Source organism: Anarhichas minor, unplaced genomic scaffold (assembly GCF_050575085.1).
Source record: "Anarhichas minor isolate MPS153535 unplaced genomic scaffold, ASM5057508v1 ptg000024l, whole genome shotgun sequence".
Taxonomy (NCBI): Eukaryota; Metazoa; Chordata; class Actinopteri; order Perciformes; family Anarhichadidae; genus Anarhichas; species Anarhichas minor.
The window spans coordinates 18,124,836-18,152,674 of NW_027466470.1; the positions used below are offsets into that span (position 1 = coordinate 18,124,836).

At 41.8% G+C, this 27,839-nt stretch overlaps 4 protein-coding genes across 6 annotated transcripts; 2 read left to right on the plus strand and 2 right to left on the minus strand.

Moving 5' to 3' along the window:
- Positions 1-8: 8 nt before the first annotated feature.
- Positions 9-12,164, minus strand: LOC142956075 (uncharacterized). Its single transcript, XM_076097380.1, has 45 exons — positions 12,089-12,164; positions 11,792-11,865; positions 11,653-11,697; positions 11,514-11,538; positions 11,308-11,376; positions 11,138-11,227; positions 10,956-11,024; positions 10,741-10,830; positions 10,520-10,606; positions 10,300-10,392; positions 10,019-10,084; positions 9,835-9,924; positions 9,674-9,760; positions 9,501-9,590; positions 9,280-9,369; positions 9,038-9,124; positions 8,850-8,912; positions 8,701-8,763; positions 8,559-8,627; positions 8,349-8,432; positions 8,118-8,204; positions 7,127-7,201; positions 6,966-7,034; positions 6,746-6,820; positions 6,534-6,623; positions 6,357-6,446; positions 6,218-6,280; positions 6,064-6,126; positions 4,573-4,641; positions 4,322-4,411; positions 4,097-4,183; positions 3,908-3,991; positions 3,741-3,809; positions 3,539-3,628; positions 3,356-3,445; positions 3,164-3,253; positions 2,975-3,064; positions 2,803-2,883; positions 2,556-2,618; positions 2,148-2,213; positions 1,899-2,045; positions 1,607-1,753; positions 1,455-1,496; positions 1,294-1,341; positions 9-693 (listed from the first exon to the last, which is right to left on the minus strand). Exons 1-45 carry the CDS (start codon positions 12,162-12,164, stop codon positions 140-142), a joined length of 4,026 nt encoding a protein of 1,341 aa, XP_075953495.1. The 3' UTR covers positions 9-139.
- Positions 12,165-14,255: 2,091 nt separating this feature from the next.
- dhrs1 (dehydrogenase/reductase (SDR family) member 1) lies at positions 14,256-17,600 on the plus strand. The gene is made up of 9 exons (XM_076098025.1): positions 14,256-14,396; positions 15,093-15,241; positions 15,485-15,628; positions 15,790-15,869; positions 16,081-16,213; positions 16,333-16,476; positions 16,577-16,646; positions 16,748-16,828; positions 16,925-17,600. The coding sequence occupies exons 2-9, from the start codon at positions 15,098-15,100 to the stop codon at positions 17,059-17,061; spliced, it is 933 nt and encodes a 310-aa protein (XP_075954140.1). The 5' UTR covers positions 14,256-14,396; positions 15,093-15,097; the 3' UTR covers positions 17,062-17,600.
- Positions 17,601-18,918: 1,318 nt separating this feature from the next.
- On the plus strand, positions 18,919-23,839 carry homeza (homeobox and leucine zipper encoding a). Of its 3 annotated transcripts, XM_076097796.1 has the most exons (4): positions 18,919-19,373; positions 20,039-20,223; positions 20,501-22,363; positions 22,626-23,839. In XM_076097796.1, exons 2-4 carry the CDS (start codon positions 20,149-20,151, stop codon positions 22,731-22,733), a joined length of 2,046 nt encoding a protein of 681 aa, XP_075953911.1. In that variant the 5' UTR covers positions 18,919-19,373; positions 20,039-20,148; the 3' UTR covers positions 22,734-23,839. The 3 variants fall into 3 exon arrangements, with proteins under 3 accessions (XP_075953911.1, XP_075953910.1, XP_075953912.1); XM_076097795.1 differs by having other exon boundaries at positions 20,501-23,839; XM_076097797.1 differs by having other exon boundaries at positions 18,920-19,373; positions 20,039-20,130; positions 20,501-23,839.
- Positions 23,840-24,196: 357 nt separating this feature from the next.
- Positions 24,197-27,226, minus strand: LOC142956281 (E3 ubiquitin-protein ligase RNF212B-like). The gene is made up of 12 exons (XM_076097798.1): positions 27,127-27,226; positions 26,629-26,681; positions 26,459-26,533; positions 26,065-26,171; positions 25,859-25,961; positions 25,733-25,761; positions 25,603-25,643; positions 25,473-25,497; positions 25,295-25,361; positions 24,516-24,573; positions 24,372-24,402; positions 24,197-24,272 (listed from the first exon to the last, which is right to left on the minus strand). The coding sequence occupies exons 1-12, from the start codon at positions 27,224-27,226 to the stop codon at positions 24,197-24,199; spliced, it is 765 nt and encodes a 254-aa protein (XP_075953913.1).
- Positions 27,227-27,839: the final 613 nt, after the last annotated feature.

A 27,839-nucleotide genomic window follows, 5' to 3' on the forward strand; every position in this document is an offset into this window, starting at 1 on the left:
TTTTTTAATATTCAGCAGCAGCAGTAACAAATATGTCTGAGAACTACTCGAGGGATTGTTTTATGACCTACTGAGATTACCGTAAATTAGATACATGGCTGTGATTTGACACAGAACAAAACATAACTTGCCTTGTTCTCTATTTTATCCAGTCGACCGATCCAGGAGGAAGTGACACTATTGGTGTCTGACTTTCAACATCCTCGACACAAAAATTGATAAATGGATAGATTTTGCCAGTAAACCTTTGACCTACAAATGAGTACATATGAGACCTGGCACCAGCGTCGTAGAATGAGATCACTCCCTTTTTGTAGTCCAGCAGAATTCCAAGTGTAAGAGGTAGCGTCTGGACCGGAATACCAACGACACTCCTATCGATAGCTCTGTACTGACCCTGTCTGTTCAGGACCACAGTCCAGAAACCATTTGTCGGATTGAATATTATCGCTCCCTTTCTTTGAGAAGATTCACTGGCCATCCCAAGGTGGTAACAGAGCTTCCCAGCTACAGACACCTCCCAGTAATGTCTGCCAGTTGAGAAGCCGGTTGTGCCAAGGATGGCGAGACTCGCATCAAACCGGCCCGGATGGTCGGGGACGTCTTGTGTTACGTCAGAAGTGGTCATCTCGGTGTTACCCACAGACAGAGCTATTCTTGGGTGCGCTGTGTTTGGATCCAAGGTCACCTGCCCTGTAAAACCGAGAAATGTAGTCGATCACGTGTATCTTTACATCACATCTTTGAAAGGAAGCTGACATTAAGAAGTTTAAAGCAGTCCTCCAGTGATTTAGTATGTCACTTCCATAAAGTTCAGGGACAAGTCAAGTGTCAAGTGACATGAAAAAAACAAAAATGGTCAAAATTAAGGCAGCAGCTGCTGAGATATCCTGACTTTTGGTCCTTAGCCGGGGTCAACCCCATAACACAGGATTGGACTACAATTCCCATGATGCAATACTGGCATCTTTCATTCCCCGTCTTCCAAACTTTTATTTTCCCAGACTTGATAAAGCTCATCCAGAGCCCGAAAAGACATTACACAACCATTTGCACAGGCTGAGTAGTGCCGTACTAGGTACTGACCTTTACCTGTTTAAGTCCTGCATACAGTTCGATTCATATCCAACAAGTCTGCTTGTGTGTAGGATTGTATATATATTTCTCATAACACTTATGTAGTTTGAAAATGTATCATGTAGGATTTAAACGTTGATTCTAAACAGAAATATCCCAAATATCTGGAGACCGGAAGATTTCAAGAAATGAAATGAATTCTTGTGTGTGACTCACTGGCAGAGATCGTCTTATCTTCCACATCCCCCAGTTTGGCTTGAAGCTCTGAGGAGAAAGAAAGGATATCATGTTGTTGTTTTTTTTGGTCATTTTTGGGAGGGGGTGTTACATTTACACAGTGTATTCTCTGCACTTTGCTGAACAGAACTTATAGTTACCTTGTACACTGTCCTCAAGTTTGTTCTTCTCATTTTGCAGGCCTAGCATTGAGACAGAATAGACAGAAACGTGTGTACATTTCAACAAGGATCTACATTATCGTCCCCAGTATACTGAATGAATCGACTTATTGCCAGAGGGTTGAACATACTGTCGTAGTCGTCCTGCAGCTTGTTATTGATCCTGCTCTGTTCTTCTAACTCCTGCTGCAGCTGTTCGTGCGCGGCGTCCTTCTCACTCAGCTGCTGCTTTAGGTAATCGCCGTCGTCCTGGATCTGCTGCAGCTGTCTCTCTAAGTCTGTTTTAATGAAATGTATTGTTCAAAAAGTACATCAAACGACACACCTGATCTAAAGGGTACAGGATCCCACCATCACACTGGCTGCTTTAAGTTAACCCGTCCTTGAACATGACTGAATGTACTGATTACTGTCTGAACTTACTGCTGTATTCATACTGCCGTGTGTTGTTCTCCCTGTTCTGTTCATTTAACTCCCGCTGCAGCTGTTTGAGGGTGGCCTCCTTCTTGTGCAGCTGCTGCTGCAGGCGATCCGCATCCTCCTGGCTCTGTTGCAGTTGTCTTTGCAAATCTGTTTGATGACATATTCAGTCAAAAAAAAACGACATCAAATGACTCCCTGTATCTCAGCTACAGGTATAGAGTGATAATGGGCTCGTATCGAGGATCTCACCGTCACACTGGGTGTTGTCGTCGTCAGCGCAGCACATTTTCAGTTCCTTGACCTCTTGCTTTAAGTCTGACAGAGGAAGGAGGTGGAAACACGGACATTTATCAAACAACAAGTTTTAGAGGTATAGCTCAACATTCGCTTTCTTGCCGAGAGACAGAGTGTAGATCAAAGCCAGTTAGCTTAGCCGGGTTAAAAACACAACACAGTTTGTTACCTTTTGGACAGTCCCAAGCTAGCTGTTTCCCCCTGTTCCCAGTCTTTGTGCTAAGCTAAGCTAACCGGCTTTTGGATTTTCTTGCATACAAACATGAGTGAGATCAATCTTCTCATCTAACTCTCTGAAAAAAGCGAGTAAGCATATTTCCCAAAATGTTAAAGTGTCCCTTTAAGAAACTGTACAGTACAAACCGTTATTTGTCTTTTTAAGTCTTTTGTTCTCTCTTTGTTGCGTTTGTAGTAGTTGTTTCAATTCTGAGAGAAGACAAAGAAATTACCATACTTCATTAAAAAACGAATTTAGTGAATATTGAACAGTTTAATCATTACATGTCAGTCTTAGGAATATTCATAAGAACTACTCCAGCATGCATAGTAAGACATAATGTGCTGGACGACAGCAGAGACGCTACAGTAGAAAAGTAACAGATTGACAAACCGTCAATATTGTTTTCAGCAGCTTGGGAAGCCTGTTTCTGAGCCTTTTTCAGTCGTGTCCTCAGATCAGCAACCTCCATTACTAGCGGAGACACAGCCGCAGTGTTATTTTGTGCTTAAACGAAACAAACAAACACAACATGAAAACATAAGCAAAAAAGAAATGTTCTCACTCAGGTTAAAATTCTTCGTATCTGCATCCTTGAGTAGGAGTTCACTGTCTTGCAGTTGCCTCTTTGTCAGATGCAGTCTCGTTTGCAGCTCTGAAAATGATTTAGACATCAATGAAACACAAAATCGAAATCGGTGTATGTATTAATCCGTGACGTATAACAATGTCACTTTTACATTTTGTTCTTTACCTCCGACATTCTCATCGCTGGTCTCTTTAAGGTCAGATATCTCATCTTCCAGTGGTTTGATTTTCTTGTGAAGTTCCATAATCTGAGCCGCTAAAAAAAGGGACAAAGCGAGCTACTTACAGTGTTCTGATGCCATATGATGATTCTGTACAGATTTCTTTTTCTCTTCCCAAAAGTGACCAGAACACCTACACAAATTAGCGATCCTTGTATCACTTGAGTCCAGCTCCGATGTCTCTTCTTTTATCTGATTTCTGACGTGCTCCAGTTCATCCTCCAGATCTTCGAGAAAGACAGAACAGATGTTTCATTTCCTCAAAATGTATGAAAAGAGTATTCTGAATGTATCTGTAAATTGTACATGCTGCTTCCCACCTTTAATTCTCTCCAGTGCTGCTTGTGTCTGACTCTTTTCCTGCTTCTCCAATCTCGCTATTTCATCTCGTTGAGCCAAGATTTTAAACACTGAAACGTTTAAAAGGAAGAAACGTTGGATTGGATAAATTCAGCGGAAACAACACCACGATCAGCGACAATGGAACAATAAAGCTTTACTGTCATTTTGAGGATGACTCACTCAGTTTAGTATTTTCATTGTTTTCGTCTTGAATTCCATCAATTAAATAATTCAAATGGTCTTGGAGAGCTGCAAACCAGAGACATTAATTCATGTCAGCATGTGTTCTGCTTTGACTGGTTATGAAATGTCCGTCTTTAGAGCGGAGGTACGTTTCTGTCACTCACCTCTAATCTTATCGTAATTTGTCTCGTTTGCTGCTACATTCACCAACTTGTCAATATCTGTTTGTATTGCAATGATCTGTAGAACTGGAAAAAAGCATTACACATTGATAATCACACTCTAGCACGTATCCCTCTTAATTATAACTATATAGTATAATATAGTGGTTATTAAAATGGGTTGTTACTCACGTCTTTGTGGTTGAGCACTTCTTGCTTTCAGCTCCGCTGTTTTTTTGGTCAGTTCATTGTTTTTCTCATCTATCATTTTTTGAAGTTCTGCAGAACAAAAAATAAAACTATTTTGAACTTGTATATCCTTTATATTAAATATCAGAAACATAAATATACTTTATATCAAGCAAGGATGGAATATATGGGCAATATCAAACTGTAGAGTGAGAATGAAGCACACACTCTGTTCATTCCTCTTGGTTTCAGACTCAGTGTTTCGTAGTCTCCTCTGTAGCTCCTCCAGCTGCAGCGTTAATGTAGAAACCTGAAGAGCTGAACAGACCACATTAGAAAACAGTTAGACTAAAGAAAAGTACTCAAATTGTTTTTTCCTTATCCATAAAAGCTGCAGACCACACGCAGACCACTACACAATTGTATTCATTTTCTCAACTAATGGATTCACTGTTTGGTAACACAGCTCCACCGCTCACCAAGTAATGTAACAGACCCAGAGTTGGACTGCAGTTCCTTGATTTTGACGTCCAGGTCGTTCTGCAGACCTACAACACATTTGCACACGTTTGTAACAACTATTGACCCCACAGAGAGAACGAGATAAAGCATGAATGTCTTAAATAGGGCTGTCTGAGGACTGTGAACAACATATTTCTCAGATCAAGTTTCCTTGTTAATCCAAAAGTGGAAGTTTTGACATGCAGGCGACATCTGCCAGGGCTGCAGCCTCTCCCCCTTATTGTTTGCACAATTGTGCCCACTTGTGCAGGCTATCTGGCAATCACATGACCATGAGCCAATCACTGTCCGTACTGTTTCATATCCCCTTATGCAGATGATACCGTCATACACGGAAAAACAAAAACTCACAATTGATACCCAGATGTTAAACTATCTGACAGTTTTCAGGGGATAAATAATTTCCCCAATAGTGATGAAATATAAATTGAAACAACAAAAACATTATAAAAATGACTTCTATTCTTCTTTCAGGTTTCGAGTATTTTACAAATGATTACTATTATGGATGGATTACTGAATGGGCCTACCGGGCACAGGCCCGGGGGCCCAAAGTGTCAGGGGCTCCGCTGGCCTTCACCAACAAAATGTCACTTAGAGACATGTACCAACTAGGCATAGACTCAAAATGGCCACAAAGAAACATAAAAAAGCTACAAAGAGACACAAAAAGACTACAAAGAGATGCAAAACAGCTACAACGAGAACACAAAGAGACTCACAATGACTATGAAAAGGGGCAAAACACCAACAAAGAGACACAAAATTACTACAAAAAGGGGCCAAACAACCACAGACAAAAATAACTACAAAAAGACAAAAAAAATGACCACAAAGAGACACAAAACCACAGAGAGATGCTTCACGGCTACAAAGAGATACAGAATCACAAGAACAAGAGGTTAAAAACATATTAAGTTTGTGTGTCTTGCATATGTAGGAGAGCTGGTGGGGTCTTTTAAATATCTGTGCCCAGGGACCCATTGTCTCATAATCTGCCCAAGATTACTACATCCACCTATTGAAGTTCAAAGATTCCTTCAGCTCCCCCTGTATTCATCTTTGGATATTTTTTCTCTCCATTTTTATTGCACAGTAAAAAGGATTAACTACCATTTAAGGTTAACTCAACTTTCCTGAGAAATAAGTCTTCTGGAGGGGTTGATTTGCAAGATTTTGAATGATATTCTCAGTGTTCTCCCCTTCATCCTTTAACTGGATTCAGCTCTAAAGTTGCTTGGCGTGTTATCGACTTCTATGTATGGTACCAAATCAAATAATTTGCTCAAATTGACAGAAAACGTTGTGAACACTCTCCTATTTTGATTAAAAAATACTTTAAAAACAACAACATTAAAACCATTCATTTCCCACATTGGAGTCAAAAGGGTGTGACGTTATCGGCCAGCAGGGACAGAGAGTAACAAGTCAGGAGAGACTTCACTCACCATTAAGTGTGTGGTCAAAACTGGAACACTGCGCCTTTGTCTGGTTCAGTTTGTTCTGCAGAGCTAGTAGAAAAAAAGAAAACTCTCATATTCAACTTAAACTTCTTCTTTCTCTCTTGTCGCAGAAAGCTACTCGTGCTGGCACTGAACTCACCGTTGATCTCAGCTTGATCACGAGAGTGCTCCTCAACCTTTGCCGTCAGTTGTTCTCTCAGCTCTAGAAAAAGTAAGGTACGCATCAGCTGCTGCAAATGCATGAACTCAATGATGTCAAAGGGAAGTGAGACACTCACTAGTAGCTGCAGCAGAAGTTGTTTGGCCCTCATCGGGCTTTTCTTTTTCTAGCTTTCTGAGCTGGTTTTGCAGATGAGTGATTGTCAGAACTGAGGAAACACAGAAAGAAGACATGAAACATTTCAGACTATTTCCTCAGTTATGACTTTGAGGCACCATGTTCCCTCTTTACTCACTCAATTGGGCGTTTGCCGGATTCTTCTCATTCAGATCGTTGATGTATTTCTGCAGCTCTTCCTTCCTGGTTGTGAGCTCATTTGTGAGCTCTGGGACAAAATGAAAGCAGTTAAACACATGAACACAATAATAACAATATTACTGACAACCTTAGCAGCAGGTCATGATTTGCGGGCTTGGAGAATTGTAAAGGATCATTAGAGATACTTACGGGTTACCTGGGTGGTTTGTAACAGCTGTCTCTGCAGCCGCTCTACCTGACTCTGCAGCGTCATGATTTTCAGCACTGAACAGAGAGGCCAGAAAGTGTAATTTAATGCAAGAGATACTGTAATAGGATCCCCAACATACTGCGCAGGAAAGTAACAGATCATCCCTCATCAGAGGAGTGATGAGAGAAAGCTTTCTGCTCACAGGTATTTCAAACTCACTCCGTTTTGTGTTGTCGACTTCTTTGTCCTCTATTTCACTGATAAGGCCGTCCACTCTGCTTTGCAACTCTAGGAGGAAGTAAAAAGCCTTCAATGTATTTCACGTTTTGTCATTGATTCCTGAAATAATTTCACTCTGTATTGTTTTAAATAGGACAAACCTTGTACACGGCCACCAGTGGTCTCGTTTTTCTCAAGGTCCCATAACTCATTCTGCAGCTTGATGATCAGTAAAACTGAAACAAAAGAACACGCAGTGAGGCTCAGAGATCTATCGTACCAGTCCTCAGCTTATACTCAAGACAACCGTGGATTTGGGGAGTCGAGGAAAGAGCAAAAGGCTGCCGCACACTAAATGGCACAAATATAACCAAAATGATCTCAGGTTGAGTTTAGTTATTCTGGGTACATTCCCATGTTTCCCATAATAAAGTAAAACATTCATTCTTTGTGTGTTTTAAATGACGGAAATGTTGCATTGAGAGTAATAATCGTCTTATAAAGGTTTTGAATAATTTAAGCCTACTATGTTTTTTTTTTCAGAAGATGTTTTCTTTTTATAAAGATGAAGTGCTTCATTACTGGAACTAATCCCAAAGGAAGCTGCAGTGTGACAGCAGCCAGGTGGCACAAATAAAAAAAAACACACACACACACACACACACACACACACACACACACACACACACACTCTGTCTGCAACATGATGGTGATTCTGCAACATTTGGTTAATTTTTCATTTTTTTGTGAAAAAGTAATTAGAAGAAGAAAACAAAAAGATATGGAAAAAACAAGGACAATTCATAAAGTTTGTGAATTCATGCCACAATTGGATAATTATGCGAGACAATTCGTCAGCATTTGAAAATATTTTTGATATTCCTCGTTTTGTAAATGTTTTCTTGAGCAGTCTTTGTTTTCTGTGCATTTCTATTATGTCATAACACAACACCACCCAACAAACTTCCACTTGTTAAGAATGATCAAAAATAAAGTTTCAAATCACAAAAAGAATGTATGGCATATATATAATCCCTGTTTACAGGACATCAACTTCAGGGGGACATGCTGTCTTTATTTCTGTGGTGCTCACTATGTTGACAACAGGTATTAACTTATACACCCATAGAGATGATTTGTACATAAACTCACATATTTTGGGGTTGGGGATCCGCCTCTCTATCTGCGCAGTCTGGGAGTTCAGCTCGTCTTGCTTCTTCTCCAGTTGCCTCTGCAGCTCTGTGAGCAGACAACGTGATGTGAGGCAGAAACATTTAATCCAAACATCATCTGCTCTTCTAAATAACTGTGCTTTTCTTTTTAAAAACTAACTAGTTACATTTGGTTAAAACAAATGACAGATACACATTCGCAGTGTGAGACCTGAGATCTTGTCTGGATCTTCTGCGGTGGAGATCAGGTCCCTCAGAGTCTTCAGGTCCTCGTGCAGGTTCATCACGTTCAGAACTGACTCAGAGAAACAGAGCAGACATCACCACACAGTTCATGCGTCTGAAACAAACTGAGCCGGATACAGCTCTCATGTAAAAGGGCTCTCTGCCATGTGTGAACATGCGGTGTCACTTCACTCACTGAGTGCTGCTTTGGAGTCTCCGGTTCTGTTCAGCTCTGCGATCTTCTGTTCCAATTCAGTCTTTACCTCTGAAAGAAACACAAACAGACACTAAAACATGAACCACCGCAGCCTTTAGCTGAAGTCATATTGACAACTTACCCTGATATCTTTCCTCAAGTCCAGGGCATTCTTCACTCTTTAGTCGCAGTTTCCTCTGAAGCTCTGTGTTACAGAAGATGTCAGATCATCGAATCGCTCAACTGAAATTGTGCTTTTGAAGTATTAAAAGCAGTTTTAAATGGACTCACCGTTTATTTCAGCCTGAGCTTCGGCCAATTCCTTTTCTTTGGCCTGAAGCAGAGTCTGACGAGCTGATTGAAAACAATGAAACGTAGGAGCTTAGAGTCTCAGTGAGTGTGAGCCATACTATTTTTGTCAGTTCTCAGCTGCTGCTTCAGCCCGACTTTAACAGCGGGAGTAGTAGAGGAGGACTCACTGGTGGTTTGACTTGTTGAGGATGTCTGGTGTTGCTCATCACCATCCAGCTCTCTCACCTCCTTCATGATGCTGATGATTTTTATGACTGGTCAGAGAAAAGGAAATGTTTAGGTGTCGTTTAGGAGGTGACATATCCATGCTGTATACGGATGTTTCTTTAACACAACATTTACAATAGAAGGATTTCAGAAAACACACTTTGAAAGCATCAGCCTATCTCTTTTGCATACTCATACTCACTCAGTTGTGCCTGGGAATACTCTGCTTCCTCCAGCTGTTTCTGTAAGTTTTCTTCTTTTTTCTTCTCCGCCCCCAAAATAATTCTTAGCTCTAGGATGAAAAACAAAAAATACTTTTACGCCTTTCTGACTGAGCTGTTGTTTCTAGTTTGTCATTTCATTAGACGAGCATAAGTGTGACTTTCAACCTTTAAATTGAAGTAAGCTGCAGGGTTTATTCACCTTTTAGTTTAGAGTCAGTTGTCTTTTTGGCGTTCATCATTAACTCTCTAAAATGCTCCAACTCAGACTGCAAGACCAAAATTTGCTTGGCTGGAGAAAAGAGATAAAGGACGTCAAATGAATGCTGTTTTAAACACAACAAAAAGGAGCATTTGACTGAGTTGCACACGCACTGAGTTCTTTGTTACGGTCGTCACGATTCAACTGTAAAATCTTCCCTTTGAGGAGCTCAACTTTTTGCCTCCACTGCCTCTGGTAATCTGGAAAAGAAAGAAAAATAAGTTCTTCACACACAAGATGAGGCATTATCAACACACACGGTACCGGGACTCACCGGCAGCGTTAGTTCTGGATTCCTCAATGTGGACATTGATGAGCCTCTGCATGGCTGCGATCTTACTGTTGACAGAAATCAGCTCCAGCACTGGAGGACCAGCGTGTGCATCAGTCAGTCACATCTTTAACATGGCTAATTATGAAAAAAACAAGGTGTGCAAGAAGTGGAGAGATGTGCTGACCGGCTGAGTGTGCATCTCCTTTGCCTCGCAGCTCACTGATCTTCCTGTCCAGCTGTTCTTGAAGAGCTGATGTAGTGAGAGTGATGAAGCAGAGAATAAATCATCAACACAGACACGACACGCTGCACGGTGGATTCCTGCAAAACAAAGCTGCTGAACAGAAAGAAGATATCAAGCGGCATGATGGAAAAGTGAAATGATATGAGGACTATGGCATAATGTTTTGTCTCATATGTACTGCCATTTTGAATAACTTCATGCAAATGTTTCGGTCAGTTTACGCAGAATTGTCTTGTTGGGCTGAAGATCTCTTCTTCTTAATTCTGCCTGATCCAAATCCCAGATCTGATTTTGCAGTGAGATGATCTGAAGAACTGAACGCACACACACACACACACACACAAAAAAAGAACCATTTACAGTGTATAGCTTATATCCAACGTGCAAATCAAAGTGGAGCAGCTGCTCCCAGCTGTTCTACAAACATCTTGTAAATCTTACTTAGTGCCGAGTTTGTGTGGCTTCTTTCCGTCTGCTGCGTCTTTAGGCTCAGTTCAACGATCTTCTCCTGCTGCTCTCTCAGCAGCCCTGTGAGACACGCGTTCACATGTTTATTTTCACACAGTTTTAAGTTCAAAATGAGATTGGAGTTTATCGTATCGACAGTAACGGTAGAGTGTGGTGCTAATTGTAAAGACTTAGAATAAAGCAGCACTCACCACTGATGTGATTTGTTCCCGTGCCATTAGCAGCGTGTTGGACCTTCCTCTGTAATGAATTCACCTCTCTGGTGAGTGAAATGACTTTCATGACTAGAAAAAAATGAACATTTATGAAAGATTAAATCGCCGTATGATAAGACGTTTAAAGACATTCTGACGTGTGCTGCAAAACAATAAACAAAAATAATTCAAAGTTTGACTCCAGGCAAACTTACTCAGAAATGTATCGCTATCAAACGTCCCCAGAAGCTGATTCATCTTGCTGAGTAACTGGGTTTGATAAGCTGTCCAGGGATGAAAGACACAGTTTAACTTTGCTTTACGTCGTTACGTGTGTATCAGCCGAACATGTGCCACACACTGTATGTAGAGTACGATTTACAGTTAAAACGCTTACAGCCAGCGATAGCCGAGGCTGTGGAGCTGCATGTTGCAAGTTGCAGTTTCAGCAGTCTGACTTCCCCCCTCAACCCGAAGGCTTCATCATCTGTCAGGAAGAGCGCATTGGTTAAATCAGAGACTACCCACTGATGTTCCTCAGGCTCTAAAAAACAGATCAATACTCACCCAGTTGGCTGATGCGGTGAGTTGTCTGCTGAAACTGAATGTTGAGATGTGCCAGCTGATCCTTCATACCTGACCACGCATGTTAGTAGTTCAGGAAGATAATAAGAGAGAATATGTTGACGTGGTGTTACAGTGTGTCCTCTACATCAGGATGAACCGTTGTGTGCACTTGAAATGGGAGACTTTACAATTAAACGAACACTCACCACTACAAGTTTTGGAAGTAATTGTCTGTGAAGGAACAAAATAGATTGACACACATGACAAGGTGTATATGAAGTGGGTTAAAAATAAAGCATTGTTGAATATGTTTGAGATTGTTGTAAAAACCTTTCCGCTACGCACCGTTACATTTATATTCCTCGGGTCAATTCCTTCCGGTAGGGCTATCTGAAGTCAACGTGATAGAAGATAGAACATTAAAAGTTCCCAGTTTGCAACATGAATGTGTTTTATCTCACTCAAAACAGTTTCGGGGACTCACCAGGATCTTCGAAAGGATGTCATCCACCTCTGGATTTCCCAAAGGACCGTTTAAATGAATCTCTTCCTGTTGGACTGAGAAAAGAGAAACAATTCAGCATCATCAACTGAATGTAACTGCTTAAACATTTCATTCACTGCTCACTAACCAAGCACTACGGAGGGATTACGTATGTTTACAATCGGTTTGGTGTTTTGTCATCCTGATCGTCTGTACTGTCATTTTCATCATTTTGATCTAACGACAGAGGATATTCTGTGATATTGGGCTGTATAAAATAAAATTGACTTGACTTACCATGTCTGTTGTCAGAAGCTTGAAAGACACAAGACAAAAGGAAGGGAATCCAAACGAAGCGAGAGCCCCCGGCCATTGCAATAATGTTCCTCTCCTACCGAACGGCCTAATGCTTTTTATACACCGCTGATCGGTCAATGTCCGAAAGAAAGGAGGCGTAAACCAACACGGACTAAATCTCCAGTGCCGAGAAGTAGAGGTTGCATTAGATACGGTATTGCAGAGTTGTTTGTTTGTCTTCAGAAAACATTGTGGCAACACTAAATGGAGGTCAGGGTCCCAGATGGCCAACATTTAGGAATCAGGTACAAATCTACTAATACTGCTGCACTAGTAACAAACTGTAGAAAGAACGCTTCATGACATATTTTGTTAGTTTTTGAATAACATCAAATCTGCTGTAAAAGAGTAATCACTTTATTTAGGAGTGATTCAGTATCTGCTTTGTCTGACTAGTGATCTGCAGCTTCTTCCTCTGTTTACAGTATTTCCTGTTGTTAATGATTGACTAAATGTTTTTGATTCTCGTCATTTCTTGCAATAAGGTAGTGTAACAGTAAATGTTTAACGAGTTTTTCCTGCTGATTTTGTTTGGCGAGTAATGACCACGTAACCTTAAACCTGACATTAACGTAATCCTGACATTATTAAACCTAAAGAAGAAAGAACCGCAACTATTCACACATCACATGTAGGCGATAACCTGCACGAATAACTCCAACTCACTAACCGTTACACTAATGGCAGACATGTTAAATGCAGAGATATTTGCATGCAAGCAGGCCATTGAATCATAACGCCACCATGTTCCGCTTCAATCTGTACAGAATATAAGTTTACCATAACAAAAAGTAGAATATGATTTAAGATTTGTTTGTTTTCACATTAAAAAGGGAGAGTAACAGCGTCCCCTTTACAGTTTTTAGAAGGTTAGATTGTTTATATTATAAGAGGACATTTGAACCTCTATAAACAATAATTGCGCATTAAACAAGTAAAAGCGTTGCTAAACAAATCCTAAACTCTGAAGAAGAAGAGAAAGCCGCTGCACGTGCCCACGAGCGTTTCCAGTTATTGATCGGACCTCTGGAATTAGGAGTCAGTTTACTAAAAACCAAGATAAGAGGTCGCCCTTGGAAACGACTGATAAGGAAGTCGATTGTTTTCAAAATCTTTAACACGGCAAATATATAGTATTCTGCAGAACTGTTATCAGGATTTAGAGTTACAAAGTGATTTTCTAGGGAAAAAAGGAACTGCATACAAAGTATGCCGACAATGTAGTTTTGTTACACTCGAGGGACTTCATTCAAATAACTTACAAGGAAGAAACCTGGTCCCACCAGTAGCCCCACTCTTTATGTGTTCTTGATCCAATCTTGTAACTAAGACAATAATCCACCAATGGGCCAACAGATACACTGGGAACCATAACGTGAACAACTAGTTACACATGCTACAGGACAGAAATAAAATGCATGCTATGAGTACAGTAGCATGGCTGCAGCTGCAAGAAGAGTGCACATTCCTGTAGATCCCACCACGAGATTATGTATCACATTCATAGCAGGGAAGTTACTGCACGTGCAGCACTCAGTGTTTGGCTGAGTGTTTTTCCTTCATAGTATTAGAGCAGCGAATCCGCACAGACGTCATAACCTCAGCCTCTCTTCTCTATCGAAATCACAGAATATGAAACAAACACCTTTTTTTTTTTAGCACTGCTAAACCTCCGTTTCTACTGTGAACACACGAGCCCGACAATAGGCACAGTAATTGGTGTATTTTTAGGAAGACTATAGCGCCATCTTGTGTGAAACGTGAGTTAAACCAAAGACCAGTTCCGACACTCACAGTAAGATAGTTCCCTGATGTTTTGGGGCCTATCGTTATGCATAAACTGATGTAAAACTATACCACAACAGCCTACAACTGTGCCAACATCGGAATATGTTGTTAACAAGCAAGTAGAGTAATAGCAGGTCGCTCAAACACGACACCTACATTTGTGTTTCACTCATTTAACGAAATAGTTGACACCGAAACGCCATCGGTAGCTCACTAAACTGACGCATCTCTAAAACTCCACTCTTTACTTCGTCTGACGTCTTCTCGCGATATTACGACTAGAGACGACGGCGCCTTGGTAGCTTTGTAAATAACATTGGTCACATTGTAGCTCGCGGCACTAGTCACTGATATAATAACAGCAGCTTTAGGCAGACGTGACATTTGACTACCGATACCTTTCCTTGTCGGTTTACTCGGAAGAGCTATAATTGAGTTCCAGCGCTGTCTGTGGAATAAGGTTAGTGTCTTTTATTCAAGCGAATTATTTTGATTTTCAAGTCCACAATCTGTGTTGAATAACAGTAAATCCTCTGATTATCATGCTTTACAAAGTGATAAAATCCTCTCGCATAACCAGACGTCACTTTCTCCTAAAAGTATCTTATCTTAACAAGAACATTTAGGCACATGTGTAACATAAGTGAGTTAATATGACATAAGAACGAGACAGTGAATTTAGTTTGAGTTCGTTACTTAAGTTTTTGTTTTTTCTCGTTGTATTAGAAACAGATGTTTCTGATTGTATTATTACATCATCATAGTCCAGAGCGTCACAACTAATAATACACTTTTATTATGTCGTATTATCCTCCTTTAACGTTCAGCAATAGCACTGCTATGCCATTTTAAACAATGCGTATGTGATCGGGGCAAAGTTTAACTTTATTCATGATCAGTAACTTTATCACTGATAAATCACTGACATCATGATAAGGCAGCAGTCAACTGCACATGCGCAATGCTGAAAAACAGTGACTGGACCAAAATGAGTTGTGCAAGGCAGAAAAATAAATCGCTCCTCTAGATTTTAAGTGAACTCTGGACAGTTGGCTGGCCATGTTGTAATTTTTTTTTTTTAAATCTCCCAGTTGGCCTCAGATGATATGTAACTGAGCTTATTTCTTATCTTACGTGGTGTTGCTTCCTCCCACAGAGAGAATGTCCTTGTCTGGCTGGGTGTGTGTAGTAACAGGGGCCTCCAGAGGCATCGGCCGGGGAATAGCTCTCCAGCTGTCTGAGGCAGGGGCCACCGTCTACATCACAGGGCGCCAGGAGACCACTCTGAAAGAGACCGCTGCACAGGTGACGGTTTGAGCTTGACTTTCTTACAAGGGCTGCAATCAGACAGTGGTATATAGTGAAGGATGTCAGTGTCTCTCACCGACATCGGTGCAATACATTTGTGTTCTGTAGGCTCAGCCGAGGTCCCGATGACTTCCAAAGCGTCGCACCTCAAATGTTTTTCGTTTCCTGCAGTGTCGTTTTGTGTCTTTCAAGTCCATTTATCTCTATGGTTCGCGGCGGACGCGTTTGTTCTCAACACAGGTGAAGGAGAGGGGGGGAAACTGTGTGCCGGTTATCTGCGATTCCACGAAAGACAAAGACATCGAAGACCTGTTTGAACGGATCAAGCGTGAGCAGAATGGCCGGCTGGACATCCTGGTGAACAACGCCTACGCTGGAGTCCAGGTAGATTACACTAGAGTAAACACTACTCCAGCGCGCACTTGAATTACTTGTTGAACACTTAACGTGGAGTAAAGCAGCGTGAACGTAATGGAACAACATTAAAGAGCACCAAGCTTAAACTTTAGACTGCGTGTCTTCTAAAACATGATGGGTTATTCCAGGCCATCTTCCAAAACATGGGGAACAAGTTCTGGGAAACCGATCCAACCATTTGGGATTCCATCAACAACACAGGCCTCAGGTATGCTTTTTTGTTTAGTCATGTCTGATAAGTCGACCGAGTCACCTCCTTGTGACTAGTGCTGGTTTTCCAGACGTCATCTGTTACTCATGTGATGTGTGGTGTGTTAACTGGAAATTCAAGCATTATTCATTTGCACTGCATTACAGGTATTCTACAAGCGAGTGGATAGGAATGATTTGACTGATTTCCATTTTTATTTATCTGGCAGGGGCCACTATTTCTTCTCAGTTTACGCGTCCCGGATGATGGTGGCTCAAGGTCGGGGTCTGATAGTCACAATTTCATCTATGGGGGGTCTGCGGTATCTCTTCAATGTGCCGTATGGCGTTGGCAAAGCCGCAGTAAGTCCCTCATTTAGTCCCAGATGTATGCTATCAAGAGCCACATATCATTAAAGTACATGTGCTGTAGAATTACGTCAGACAGTGTCATAAAAACCTGTTTCGTGGTGTGTTTCCAGTGTGACAGGCTGGCAGCAGACATGGCTGTTGAGCTTAAGAGCAGGGGCGTGGCTTCTGTCAGTCTGTGGCCGGGAGCAGTAAAAACAGAGTTGGTGTCTCAGATGATTTTGGACAAGGAAACACCACAGGGTGGAGATCCCAAGGTAGACTCTTCTCTAACAGCAAATCCTGTAATCCAGCAAATCCCCGGTAGCTATATCAGGTTTTTTTGTTGTTGCTCAATCTCTGTTTTCTTTTGCTCAGTTCAAAGAAGTGTTTGCCAATGGGGAATCCACAGAAGTGAGTGGGATGTGCATTGTCAACCTGGCAATAGGTAGGACTACCTCTTTAATTATTGCTGAGGAGCAGTTACTGGTTCAACTCTTATTCTTGTTCATTAGCAAACTCAGCATACGTTCTCTTTCTTCTTAAAAGATAAACATCTGATGTCTCTGACGGGGAAAGTACTGATGACCTGTGACCTGGCAAGGCGCTATGGCATACGAGACATTGATGGTAAGTTTACATCGGCTGCCTATGTCGTTGCTTTTTTTACTTACTATTATGTACAGTCACGTGATCCTAATGTGTTGTTCATCTGTGTATTTCCAGGACGGAGTGTAGCCGATTACACGTCTCTGAAATTCCTCCTGACTCAGGTCCCATATCTCTCCTGGCTGTCAGCTGTTGTCCCTTCATTCCTACGCCTGCCACGCTTTGTGCTCTCTCTGGCTAACAGCCGCTTCTAAACATGTCCTACATCAGCACTGATGTAGCGTACTATCAGACTGTCTGACGACTATATGGTCCAAATTCTAGCTAAACATATAGTTGCCATGTTTCGGATCAAATCCATCAAGCCAATGGGTGACAAGGTGCACTGACTAACAATATCTTATGAAGGAGTATAATTGAAACTGGTGTTTTTTATATATATATATATATATATATATATTCCTACTTTCTTAATGAAGGCAGTTCTATGAAGTTTGAGGTAAACAACGTGAACATGAAGGAACATGAATTTAACATTAACACTGTTATCTGTGAGTGAAGCCTCACAATGTGAACATGATCTGAATGTATTATGATTACCACATGTTATGTATTTTCTTAAGCAGTATGCAAAATCTATTTACAAATGAAACATTTAAATGCTTCTGTATTTTTCACAAATTTATAGCCTTGTTATATGTCTATTTAATGAATATACACTACTTCTATTACCACTACTATGGTATTTAACCGGCTATGTAACAACTGGTTAAATAAAGAAATGTTAACTCGCTGCTGTTTCACTTCTCATTCCTTTATGCAAAATAAAAAAGCATCTTCAGACTCATAGAAACAGATGCGTCTTTAATAAAAAAGGGTTGGCTCTCTTGCAGAAAGATTAATATTTACATCTTGTCTATTACATTATTTAGCACTAACAATGAATTATAATTGCTACCTCTGACTCATATGCAGTTGTGTGAAAAAGTGTTTGCCCCCTTCCTGATTTCTTATTTTTTTGCATGTTTGTCACACAAACAGGGGGGGCAAATCACTTTTTCACACAGGGCCATGTAGGTTTGGATTTTTTTTCCCCCTTAATAATAAAAACCTTCATTTAAAAACTGCATTTTGTGTTTACTTGTGTTATCTTTGTCTAATATTTAAATTAGTTTGATGATCTGAAACATTTAAGTGTGACAAACATGCAAAAAAATAAGAAATCAGGAAGGGGGCAAACACTTTTTCACACAACTGTATATATATATATATATTATATATATATATTATATATAATATATATATAATATATATATATATTATATATATATTATATATATATACCACTAAAACACAGCTGAATTGTTTTCAGTGAGAGGACATCGTGTCTGAAGCTGATCTGAATTCAGCATATTGCTCAAAGACAGTATCACTGGAACACTGTTGGTTGTTTGCGTCCATCTTGTTTAAAATACAAAGAGGAATTGAACAGGCTGTAAACTTGGAATTGGTACACGGCCATAGTCATTGTTATAGAGATGATGTCAAGTCCCAAAGCTCAGATTAAAATGCTTTTAATTATTTGGATTTTTTGCGTATTTTATTGATTGACTTAAATGTTGAATTAACGGTTCAGTTTGATTTTCTGTAAGTTGTATCTCAACTTGAATACCATCTTCTTCGTTTAGTTATTTGTTGGCTCAAAAGTAGTAGTATTTGTCTATGAAATACCACGATGTGTTAATGTTTGAGATGTTTAACATAACTTCTCCCGTTTTGCTAAAATTGCCACATTTCCAGAAAACACAGTGTCGTAGGTGGCCCGGACTGATCAGAAGCTTTATGATGTGGTCTTCAGGGAGGCTAGAAGGAGAGTTCCTGTAAGTCAAATATAAATGTTGTTTTCTGCTTTGAGTTAGACCAGCAAGAGTTAAAGCAGTGTTTCTATTTAACAAGACGATGCGTCTCGTTTGTGGGCCTGGTGTGGTGGGGGACTGGTGGGTGGGTGACGTGAAACACGTTTAGCCCACTGCCCTCGGATTTATTATACAGGCGCCTCCTCCCGCCAATCCACGGCCTGCTCTCCCAGACTGGCACACCCACCCCGCCGTCACTGTGTGGGAGAGTCGGTTGGGCCTTGTGGGCTTCCTGGTCCTCGGCTCCGCCTCGCCTCGATCTGACCGGACGGCGAAAACACTTCTCAGTTAAAGAACAAAAGCAACAACGGATGGACCGAGGAGGGCGAAGTAACGGCGACTCAGATTCCGACCTGAATCTCGCGGATTGAGATATTTGTTGCCTACACGGGGAAAGGACTAAGCCGACGACTGAACTCCTTCGAAAAGGCGACAAACTTGGTCGCTTCGCATCTTTGTATCTCGACCGTAATCCGTCGAGGCGCTCGATAAATAAGACAAGGGTCAAACCGACAGACGGACGGTATTGTTTCCGTGCTCTTGCTCTAAACTTCGGCCATAAAAGGCGGAGTGGCGGAGGGCTAACTCCCGGTCTCCCTTTGTTTTCTTCACGCGTTTAACGGACCTTAACGGGGTAAAGCAGCGTTTTGGTAAGTTTATTTTTATGTTTCACTGAAGCGTGTCTGGCGGTGAAGTGCGCCTGTGCAGTGTGAAGCGTTTTAGTTAGTACGCCATAAAGGAGGAGGGGGGGTCGGAGACACTGGGCTGCTATTGTGGTTGGCTCCGAAAGCAACTTTTACAGCTTTTTGTCACAGTAAAACAAAATAATACAGCGTATTAACTCGTACAGTGCATTGAAGTAACACATCCTACGTCACCGCATGATCTCATCCCGTCGGTTTAGTGTGTCACGAATGACTAATACTCTGGTTTCATAATTGTTTGCTAATGTTTTTGGGACACTTAAACATTTCTAGCGTGGCTCAAGATACCGTAGTCGTCTCCTAACCGTACTTAAATGTGCAATATTTCTTCTGCTGTCCCAAATAAAGTACACTACTCCTCCTAAGTGAAGAGTGGGCTACACGGTTACTTGAAAGACACTGTTCAACGAGGAGTCATGAATATAGTAATGTAATAACTGCAATGTGAGTAAAATCCTTGTATTTAGCCGTGTAACTACTAGACCTGTGATGGGTCGATGTGTTGGCTTAACACCTGTTGCTAAAGCACAAATTTACTTTTGGTTACGGGCTTAGAGGGCCGAAACTTGGACTTGAGGGTGACTAATGCAACTCATTTTCTCCTTCCACAGGTCTCTCTTGTGGTATCTGCCTTTGTGAAGAGGCTACACTCATCTTTAGGGACCGAGGATCTGGGAGTGGAACAAAGCCGGACTGGGAAAGGGTGAGAAAGTAGACCGTGATGGATTTCTCATGGATCCCCATTCCCCGCGCACCCACCCCTTGCGACCGATCCCCCCACTCACACAAAACAAAAGTCAGTCACCACACTCTGGGGGAGGGGAACCCAGTCTGGACAGAGTATACGACTAGTTTCACTGGGAGTTCAGAATAAGGAGTGCGAAGTATGGGGGTGGGGGTGGGGGAGGGGAAACAGCTGTCAGATAATTGACTTTGAATGAGAACTGAAAGTTCTTTTAACATCATAGTTTGTACTCTTGGCTGTACTCGTCAGGCATCTTATCAGTGTTTGGCAGCTGAGACAAGTAGGAAACCAGCAACTAAATCTGTGTTTTTTTGTATTTCTTTTCTAGGTGAACGAGCCTGTTTTGATACCCCAGATGGCGACCTACAGTGAACACAATGGCAGAAATGGACTACTTATGGGCATGAAGGGGCATTTTGAAGGAAAAGTAACAAAGACAGAATGTGAAGGGAAACTCGAAGCTAAGCGCTCCTCCAAGGATTTGCGCCACTCAGCTGACGGCAACGTGAGCAGCGTGGCTAGTTTCACCACCAACCACAACTCTGTTGTGTGCCTGCCTCTAGTATCAGAGGGACTGAAGTTGGTATGGACGCAGTCGGATCAAACCCGTGAACTGGACACGATCTCAGAGCTGACCCAAGCTTTTAACTTATTTCCATACCCATCGTCTCGCGAGGTTAGCACCCTGGCTCGGGTATGTGCCTTGCCACTGGACAAAGTTAAGGTGTGGTTTATGGTGCAGAGAATTAAATACGGCATCAGCTGGTCCTCAGAGGAGATAGAAGAGACTCGGCGAAAGCTTGCAGTGCCTGAGCTTTGTGACGATGCTACTGAAACCAACGAAGAAGCCGAAACGAAGAGCAAGAGTGGAAGTAGTGAGGAATTGGTAATTGAGGATAAGGATAACAACCAGGTAGAGGCTGTTCCCTCCAGCCCCCCAAAGAAGAAACTAAAGTGCGAGTCACCAGATTCCTATAAACCAGCCAAACCCTCTGCCCCGTGTTTCAGCTCCACCCTCCCACCCCCTCAGGATTCATACTTCTACCGGCCACCAGCGGAAACGCCAGCAAGCACGGCGGCCGATGTATCCCTCGACCTTTCGGAGTCGCCTTTGCGACAGCACCGCCACGGGCGCTACAAAAAGTCTAAAGCTCAGCTCGCTGCCCTTCGAAAGAGCTTTCTGAGAGAGAACTGGCCTGCGGAGGCAGAGCTCAGACGCTTGCAGGAAGAAACTGGACTGAGTCGTAACGACATTCGCAAGTGGTTCAGTGACAGCCGGTACCAGCTCAGGGTAGGCCGAGGGAGCCTCGCCGCAGCCCAGAACTACTCGCAGCACACTGGAGGTAAACAAGAACAACAAATCCAACCTCTCCCACTTATTACACAAAAGACCAGTCAACTAAACGGGGTGAAGGGCCAGGAGGCAGCCCGTAGCAATGGGATTAGAAATTCACATTTCTTCCAGACCTTTTTGTCCAACAGCCTGGAAGCATTCGGGGACAGGGTCCTTGAGGCAGAGGGGTATGACGGTATGGAGGAGCTTTCTGGTGATGGGGACAGTTTGAAAGACGAGGAACAAAGTGAAGAGCTGCCCCTGCAGCTGACCAAGACCTACAAGATTGAGCCAGATGTTCCACAGGAACCATCGGGTGTATTAAAAACCTCTCCCTGCTCTTCCCCCTCTGGCAGCCCACCACCGACTGCCTTGCCTAATAAACCGCTTTCAAACAACATCAGCACATCAAAGAAGTCAGCTCACTCAGCCAAAGCCAGTCCCTCACAAACACCGTTGCGTGTCTCAAAGGCTCCCTCATCCACATCCACATCCCCTGCCCTCACTCCGGCTGGGCGACCAAGAAAGACCAAGGAGCAGCTGGACGTGTTGAAGCAGCACTTCTTACGCTGCCAGTGGCCCAAGAGCGAAGATTACACTGAACTTGTTAAGCTTACAAATTTACCCCGGGCCGATGTTATTCAGTGGTTTGGGGACACGCGGTATGCCGTTAAAAATGGCCAGCTGCGCTGGGTGAAGGGGGTCCGTGACCAGTTCCTGGCAGAACTTGCAGCCCAGCAAAGCAGCAGTGGTTTGACTAACGGAAGTGGCTCTGGGACATCTACCCGGGCCGGGGGCCGCAAACGAAAGTCTCAAGCAAATGCAACAAGTGCAGATTTCCCTGATCTCCAGCCTCTGGTAACGTATTACCTTGCAACAGGCTCACTACATGAAAGAGACCTTGACTCTCTATGCAAGAAATCTAAAATGAGCTACCAGCAAGTGCGAGATTGGTTTGCAGGTCAGGATGTTAGGGGTACTGAACAAAAACTGATTATTGCTGATTAAGACCCCGGAACCAGACTCAAGAACATTTTTTTAGGTTGGTGGAGTGTTGCTCGCATCCTTTGCACCAACGAGCATAGTTGTTACTTTGGTTTAAATTGCTTTAATTTCGCAGGTTTGTAACATCCGGTCTTCCCAGCACAAGCCCAAAAAAGGTTTGTTTTTTTATACATATGCTGCATTTCCTGCTTATCCTAATATATATTTTGGACTTGAATTATAATTGTGTTGCTGTAAATAGGACAGTAACGTGTACACTGGTTTGTTATATTTTTTTGAGCTTATGTTTGTTTAGATATCTCTACTACAGAATTTTTAGTATGCTATTGTAGCAGTATAATTTAAACAGGTTGTACTCGTAGTACCTGACTAAAGCAGACAAGTAACTGTTCCAGAAAGATGTCTCTGTTGATGAATCTGTTGACTGATCACTGTGTGTAATCATTCCTTTACAGCCAATAATTCCTTGTCATGAAAAGCACACTGGACATGTACACTTTAAATTGACATCCTGCACTTTGGTTTTAGAGCCTGCTGTCATATTCATTAAATCCAATTATTTTACAAAACATTAGTTTTTGATCCCTTAACACTGAAACCTATTATCATGCCTTTTTGAAAACAACATGGTCCATCTGATTCTACTAACGTCTCTAAAGCATATTTCTGAAACACATTCCCAGATTCTCATTTAGACGCTCTGGTGTAAGACTTGATTCACGAGGATAATGGTACCAAGTGAGCAGCGTTCACATCAACAGCACACAGATGTCAGAATTGCCAACTTCAATTCTGATTTGCACTCATTAATTCAGTCAGTATTTGTATATCTATTTTGTCTTAATAGCTATAGAGTGTGACTTGATGGTTTATAATCTAGAAAAACTAGAGGAAATAACGGATGGTGGGGTCCACGTACTGTATAAGTAGCAAATGGTTTGAATCCAAAGAAAACATACATTTCTAATAACTCAAATTATGAATTGTAGCACAAACATTACACATTCAGGTCATCCGTTCAGAAAACCCCACATTTTAAAGTACATCTTAGTAGACTTGGGGGGGGGGGGGGGGCGAAGTGGGCAGAGTTTAGTTCATTAGGAAAGTCTGGATAAACGTTAGATGAGCAGAATGTCGATAAAGCAGTGTCCGTCGCTGTGTTCGGTCATTCTTTTAGTAATGAAAAGTTAATGCAAGTGTCATGCTGTGGGGAGATGTCCATAATGCTTAGTGTTTTCCTTTGCCGATGTCTTCCATGTATGAAAAAAAAAAAATCCTTTATTTGCACAATTGTGTCACTGGAAACCAGTAAAGGATTTGTCTTTCTAATCATGTGTGTAAGCCATGTTTTTTGTGTGTGTGCTGTAATGACTGCGACTGGTTCTGACAGATCACATTTATTTTTTCATTATATGTAAATTCTCTGCAGAAACGGTGGTAATATAAATTGTTGCTAAAGAAATGTATTGCCAGAAACAAATGGAGGGCCATCAGTCAACCAATGATCAATAACACAATTGGCAGATAAATCCATCAACAGAGGAACTGCATGGTAACAACATCCATGTAAACCGAACGGTTTCAAGTACTTTACATTAAATCATTGGTGCCAAATGTTAATGGGTTAAGAGAAATTAAACAAACATATGGCTACACACTCCTTAATAACTGATGGAGGCCATTTCATTAATGTCTGGGTGAATGTATTGATAATCCATTCATAAACTGGAACGGGAAAACATTAGGTGTCTGACGCTGAATTCTGAGGATGACACAAATAGACTGACTCAGCGATTGCACGAGAACATTTTCCCATCAAGATGAATGTTTCATTACACGTTAATTGGAAAGCGTTTCTTACCTTGTAGGAGTGCTAAAGGATGTGGGTGTTCCTATTTAAAACAGGTGAAAGGATCTCGATTAAAGACAGAATATGCTGAACTTATCCAGTTTAATCACAGAACCTCTGGTCGAGCTACAGAAGCGTCTTTGCAACAACACTCACTGTGAACGTATTCATGGAGAGAACTGTGGCTGGAAATAGAGGTTGCCGATCCAGGTGTCTGAAAAAAACAATAGGAGTACAGATTTAAAGTTCATAGTTGAATATTTGACTAGTACTGATGAGGACCTGGGTATAAATGTGTAGTGAGTGTAAAAATCTAGTTTTGACCACGGACATTATAATCTGACAAAAACACTCTTGATCGACTCAATTTCTTGCCAATATCCTGTTGCTGGGCTCTTGGGCACCCGGCTCATAATTATGAGACTATAATCCATCATAAGCATATGAATTGCCATTTTCAACCTCTTCAGTGTCAAAATTAGCGGTGATTCATATTTATGAAAATCAAACTGGCCGCGCTCCCTCTGCACACGTCACTTCCGTTTTGTCTTGAGCAGATTTAAAACACGTCTTACAAAAACTCTGAAACTATTTACTAAATCATTTTCCTACACATTGAGTTAACCTGCACGTTGCTCTTACTTACGAGCCCCTCCCTGAGGTTTCAACCTCATTTCATATTCTTCGTCAGTGGATGGAGTTGTCATGGAGATAGCATCTCCTTAACAGTAGAACAAACTCCAGAGCTCATGAAACGCTTCGGTAAAAGCTATTTAGTTGACCGTGAATTACAAATGTTGTATGTCACACTGTTATTATGTCGACACGGGTCTTTAAGAGTTGCAGAATAATCTAAGAACAGAGGTATTTGTATTTTCTTCAGTATTTATTTCCACTAGGTCTACAAAACATTACAATGTAACTCTGAGACTTACTGTGAGGGAGGACAGACTGGGACCTCTGTCTCTGGCCAACCCGTGAGACTCTGCTGAGCCAAAGTAACTGAGACACAGACAACATGTTAGAGCATAGAAAGCAATCCTTTCATTAAGTGTCGATACACAACGATGTTGCAAATACAGAATGAAATCCATCAGAGCACGGAGTACGTACCTCATGGTTCTTGAACGAGGGGTAACTGATAAAAAGAGAACATACACACGTTCATCAACTTAAATTTTAAATGGACCACCAACACCAAAAAGAGTAACTGTAACAATTCAACTTAAAGCACAGGGTTTACCTGGAGAGGTGATAGCCACAGGGAGGGACATCCGTTGAGTTCTATATACGAGACAATAAGTTAAAAGTTTTAATACTGGAGAGTGTTTGTGAATAAACAGGGTAGTCCTGAAAGGGAAATTTGGTTTTACCCATTTGTATGAAACTGTCCTGGAGAAACCTGTGGCAAACACAAAGTGTGCAAGCTAAATTAAATATGTAACTTATTAACTTATAAAAAATGAACTTTTTCTATATTAGACTTTCGGAGCACTTACCCTCCGCTGAGAAAGTGGCTTTTTCAAATCAGCAGTTTCTCTTTTCAGCTCTGAAAGCTGCTTTTTTAACTCAGCGTTCTCTCTTTTCAGCTCAGAGAGTTGCCTTATGATGACAGAAGTGGGAAGAATAGCGTTACAATCGGGGGGGGGGGGGGGGGTTATTTACACGGCCACAAAGGAACAACAACAACAGACATGGAAATCACCTGTAACCCTGCTCAGTGACTTCCTTCAGACGTCGTTCCAGTTCAACAGACTTATGCTGGAAGTGCGCCGTGACTCTCTCCGTCTGTGTCCGCTGAAAAAGGGCAATCTGAGGAGCACGAAGACCTCACTATCAAATATTCTTTCAGTGAAAATAAAAACATCATGTGATTCAACTTTGGCTTTTGGATTAAAGCTCAGGGATTCCCAAATGATGCTGACCATTTAGGATGCTTTTAATCTAGTCAAATATCCCTCTAACTGAAGCAGTCTCTTGTTGTGACTCACTCACCGGTTACTAATTGACTGGCTGCTATGACATTTAAAGTCTCTGTATAGCAATTACAATGACAGCAGAGAGGGAGCCTGGGTGGCCGCTGCACAGCAGAGACAGACCTGTGAAATGTGCTCCAGCCGTGACTGGATGAGCTTCACGGGGTCCTTGAAAAACACCTTTTCCTGTGGCTTCATCTGAAACAAAAATAATAGTGCAAATATAATAAGCTGGCTATGCAAAATAAGGTGATCAGACAGTATCCTGCCGTGGAGATGTCAAACTCACCAACCTCATCTGTGATGGGCAAGTAACTGCAGCTGGCCCCACACACACTGCACTGCTCTGCGGGGAAAGACAGAATCACAAGAACCATAACTAGCCGGCAACTGTCTAATTTGAGCAATGGTGTTAAAGTTACTACAAGGAGCTCTCATTTTGTGTCAATTTTGGCGGTCCGTTTGGATGAAAGTGGTAGTGTTTCACCAGGTTCTCTTCAGAAAACCTCTAATTTTATTGCAGCAGGGTCTGGCAGTCTGCCCTGCTCAGTCCTGGTTCTGGTTCTCCCGTGCCTCCCTTCCCTCCAGCAGGCCCAGGAATACAGCCTGGGTCTCCGGCAGCGTGTTGTCGGTGTTTGCTTCCACCAATCGCTGATGGTCTTGTTTACTTATGTAGGTCATATAGGGGCATCGGTAGTAATGAGGAGAACGTTTCACAACCAGTTAAAAGTTCCTCACAGTAACTTTGAATAATAATGGAAGCATTGACTTTGTGGATATAACCGTCTCACTAGATTTAATGCATGCTTCACAGCAGATGTGGCCACAGCTGGACACAGCAAACCTCGACCCTCTCCTTGTGAAGCACTGGTTACAGTGGAACCAGTCCATTTTTAGTCCTGTGGGGTTCCTCCTCTGCAAACACATGATACACAAATGTGAATATGTAACATGAAATATTACAGTATATGACCATAAGTATGTGGTCACACATTTTTATATTCTTTTAGTATTGGGACACTATCCCCCTGCACAAAGCCGGGTCTATAAAGAAATGGTTTACCCAGTCTGGTGTGGAAGAACCTGACTGGCCTGTACAGAGCCTTGACCTCATCTCATACAACACCTTTGAGACAAAGTGGAACCAGGCATTAGCACCCAACTTGAGTCCCCCACGTCTCAACACTCCACTAGTGGAAACTACTGGCAATATATTAGCAAGAATAAAAAAGGTGTCAGGTATGATATTGTTGCCATGTGATGTACCATTATGTAGATACATTTTGTCTTTTTGTGACTTTTTTTTACCATAATCACAAGTTAACACAATATAAATTCATCACATACACTCTCATGCAAAAAGTTAGCAATAGCTTAACCATTTTAGCATTAGGCTAGGGTATTTTGCAAAGACATAACCTCCACACACACACACACACACACACCAGTACAGTTAGGTACATTTGTCTAACGTGAAGACAAAGCTAGCTAATGTTACTTATCC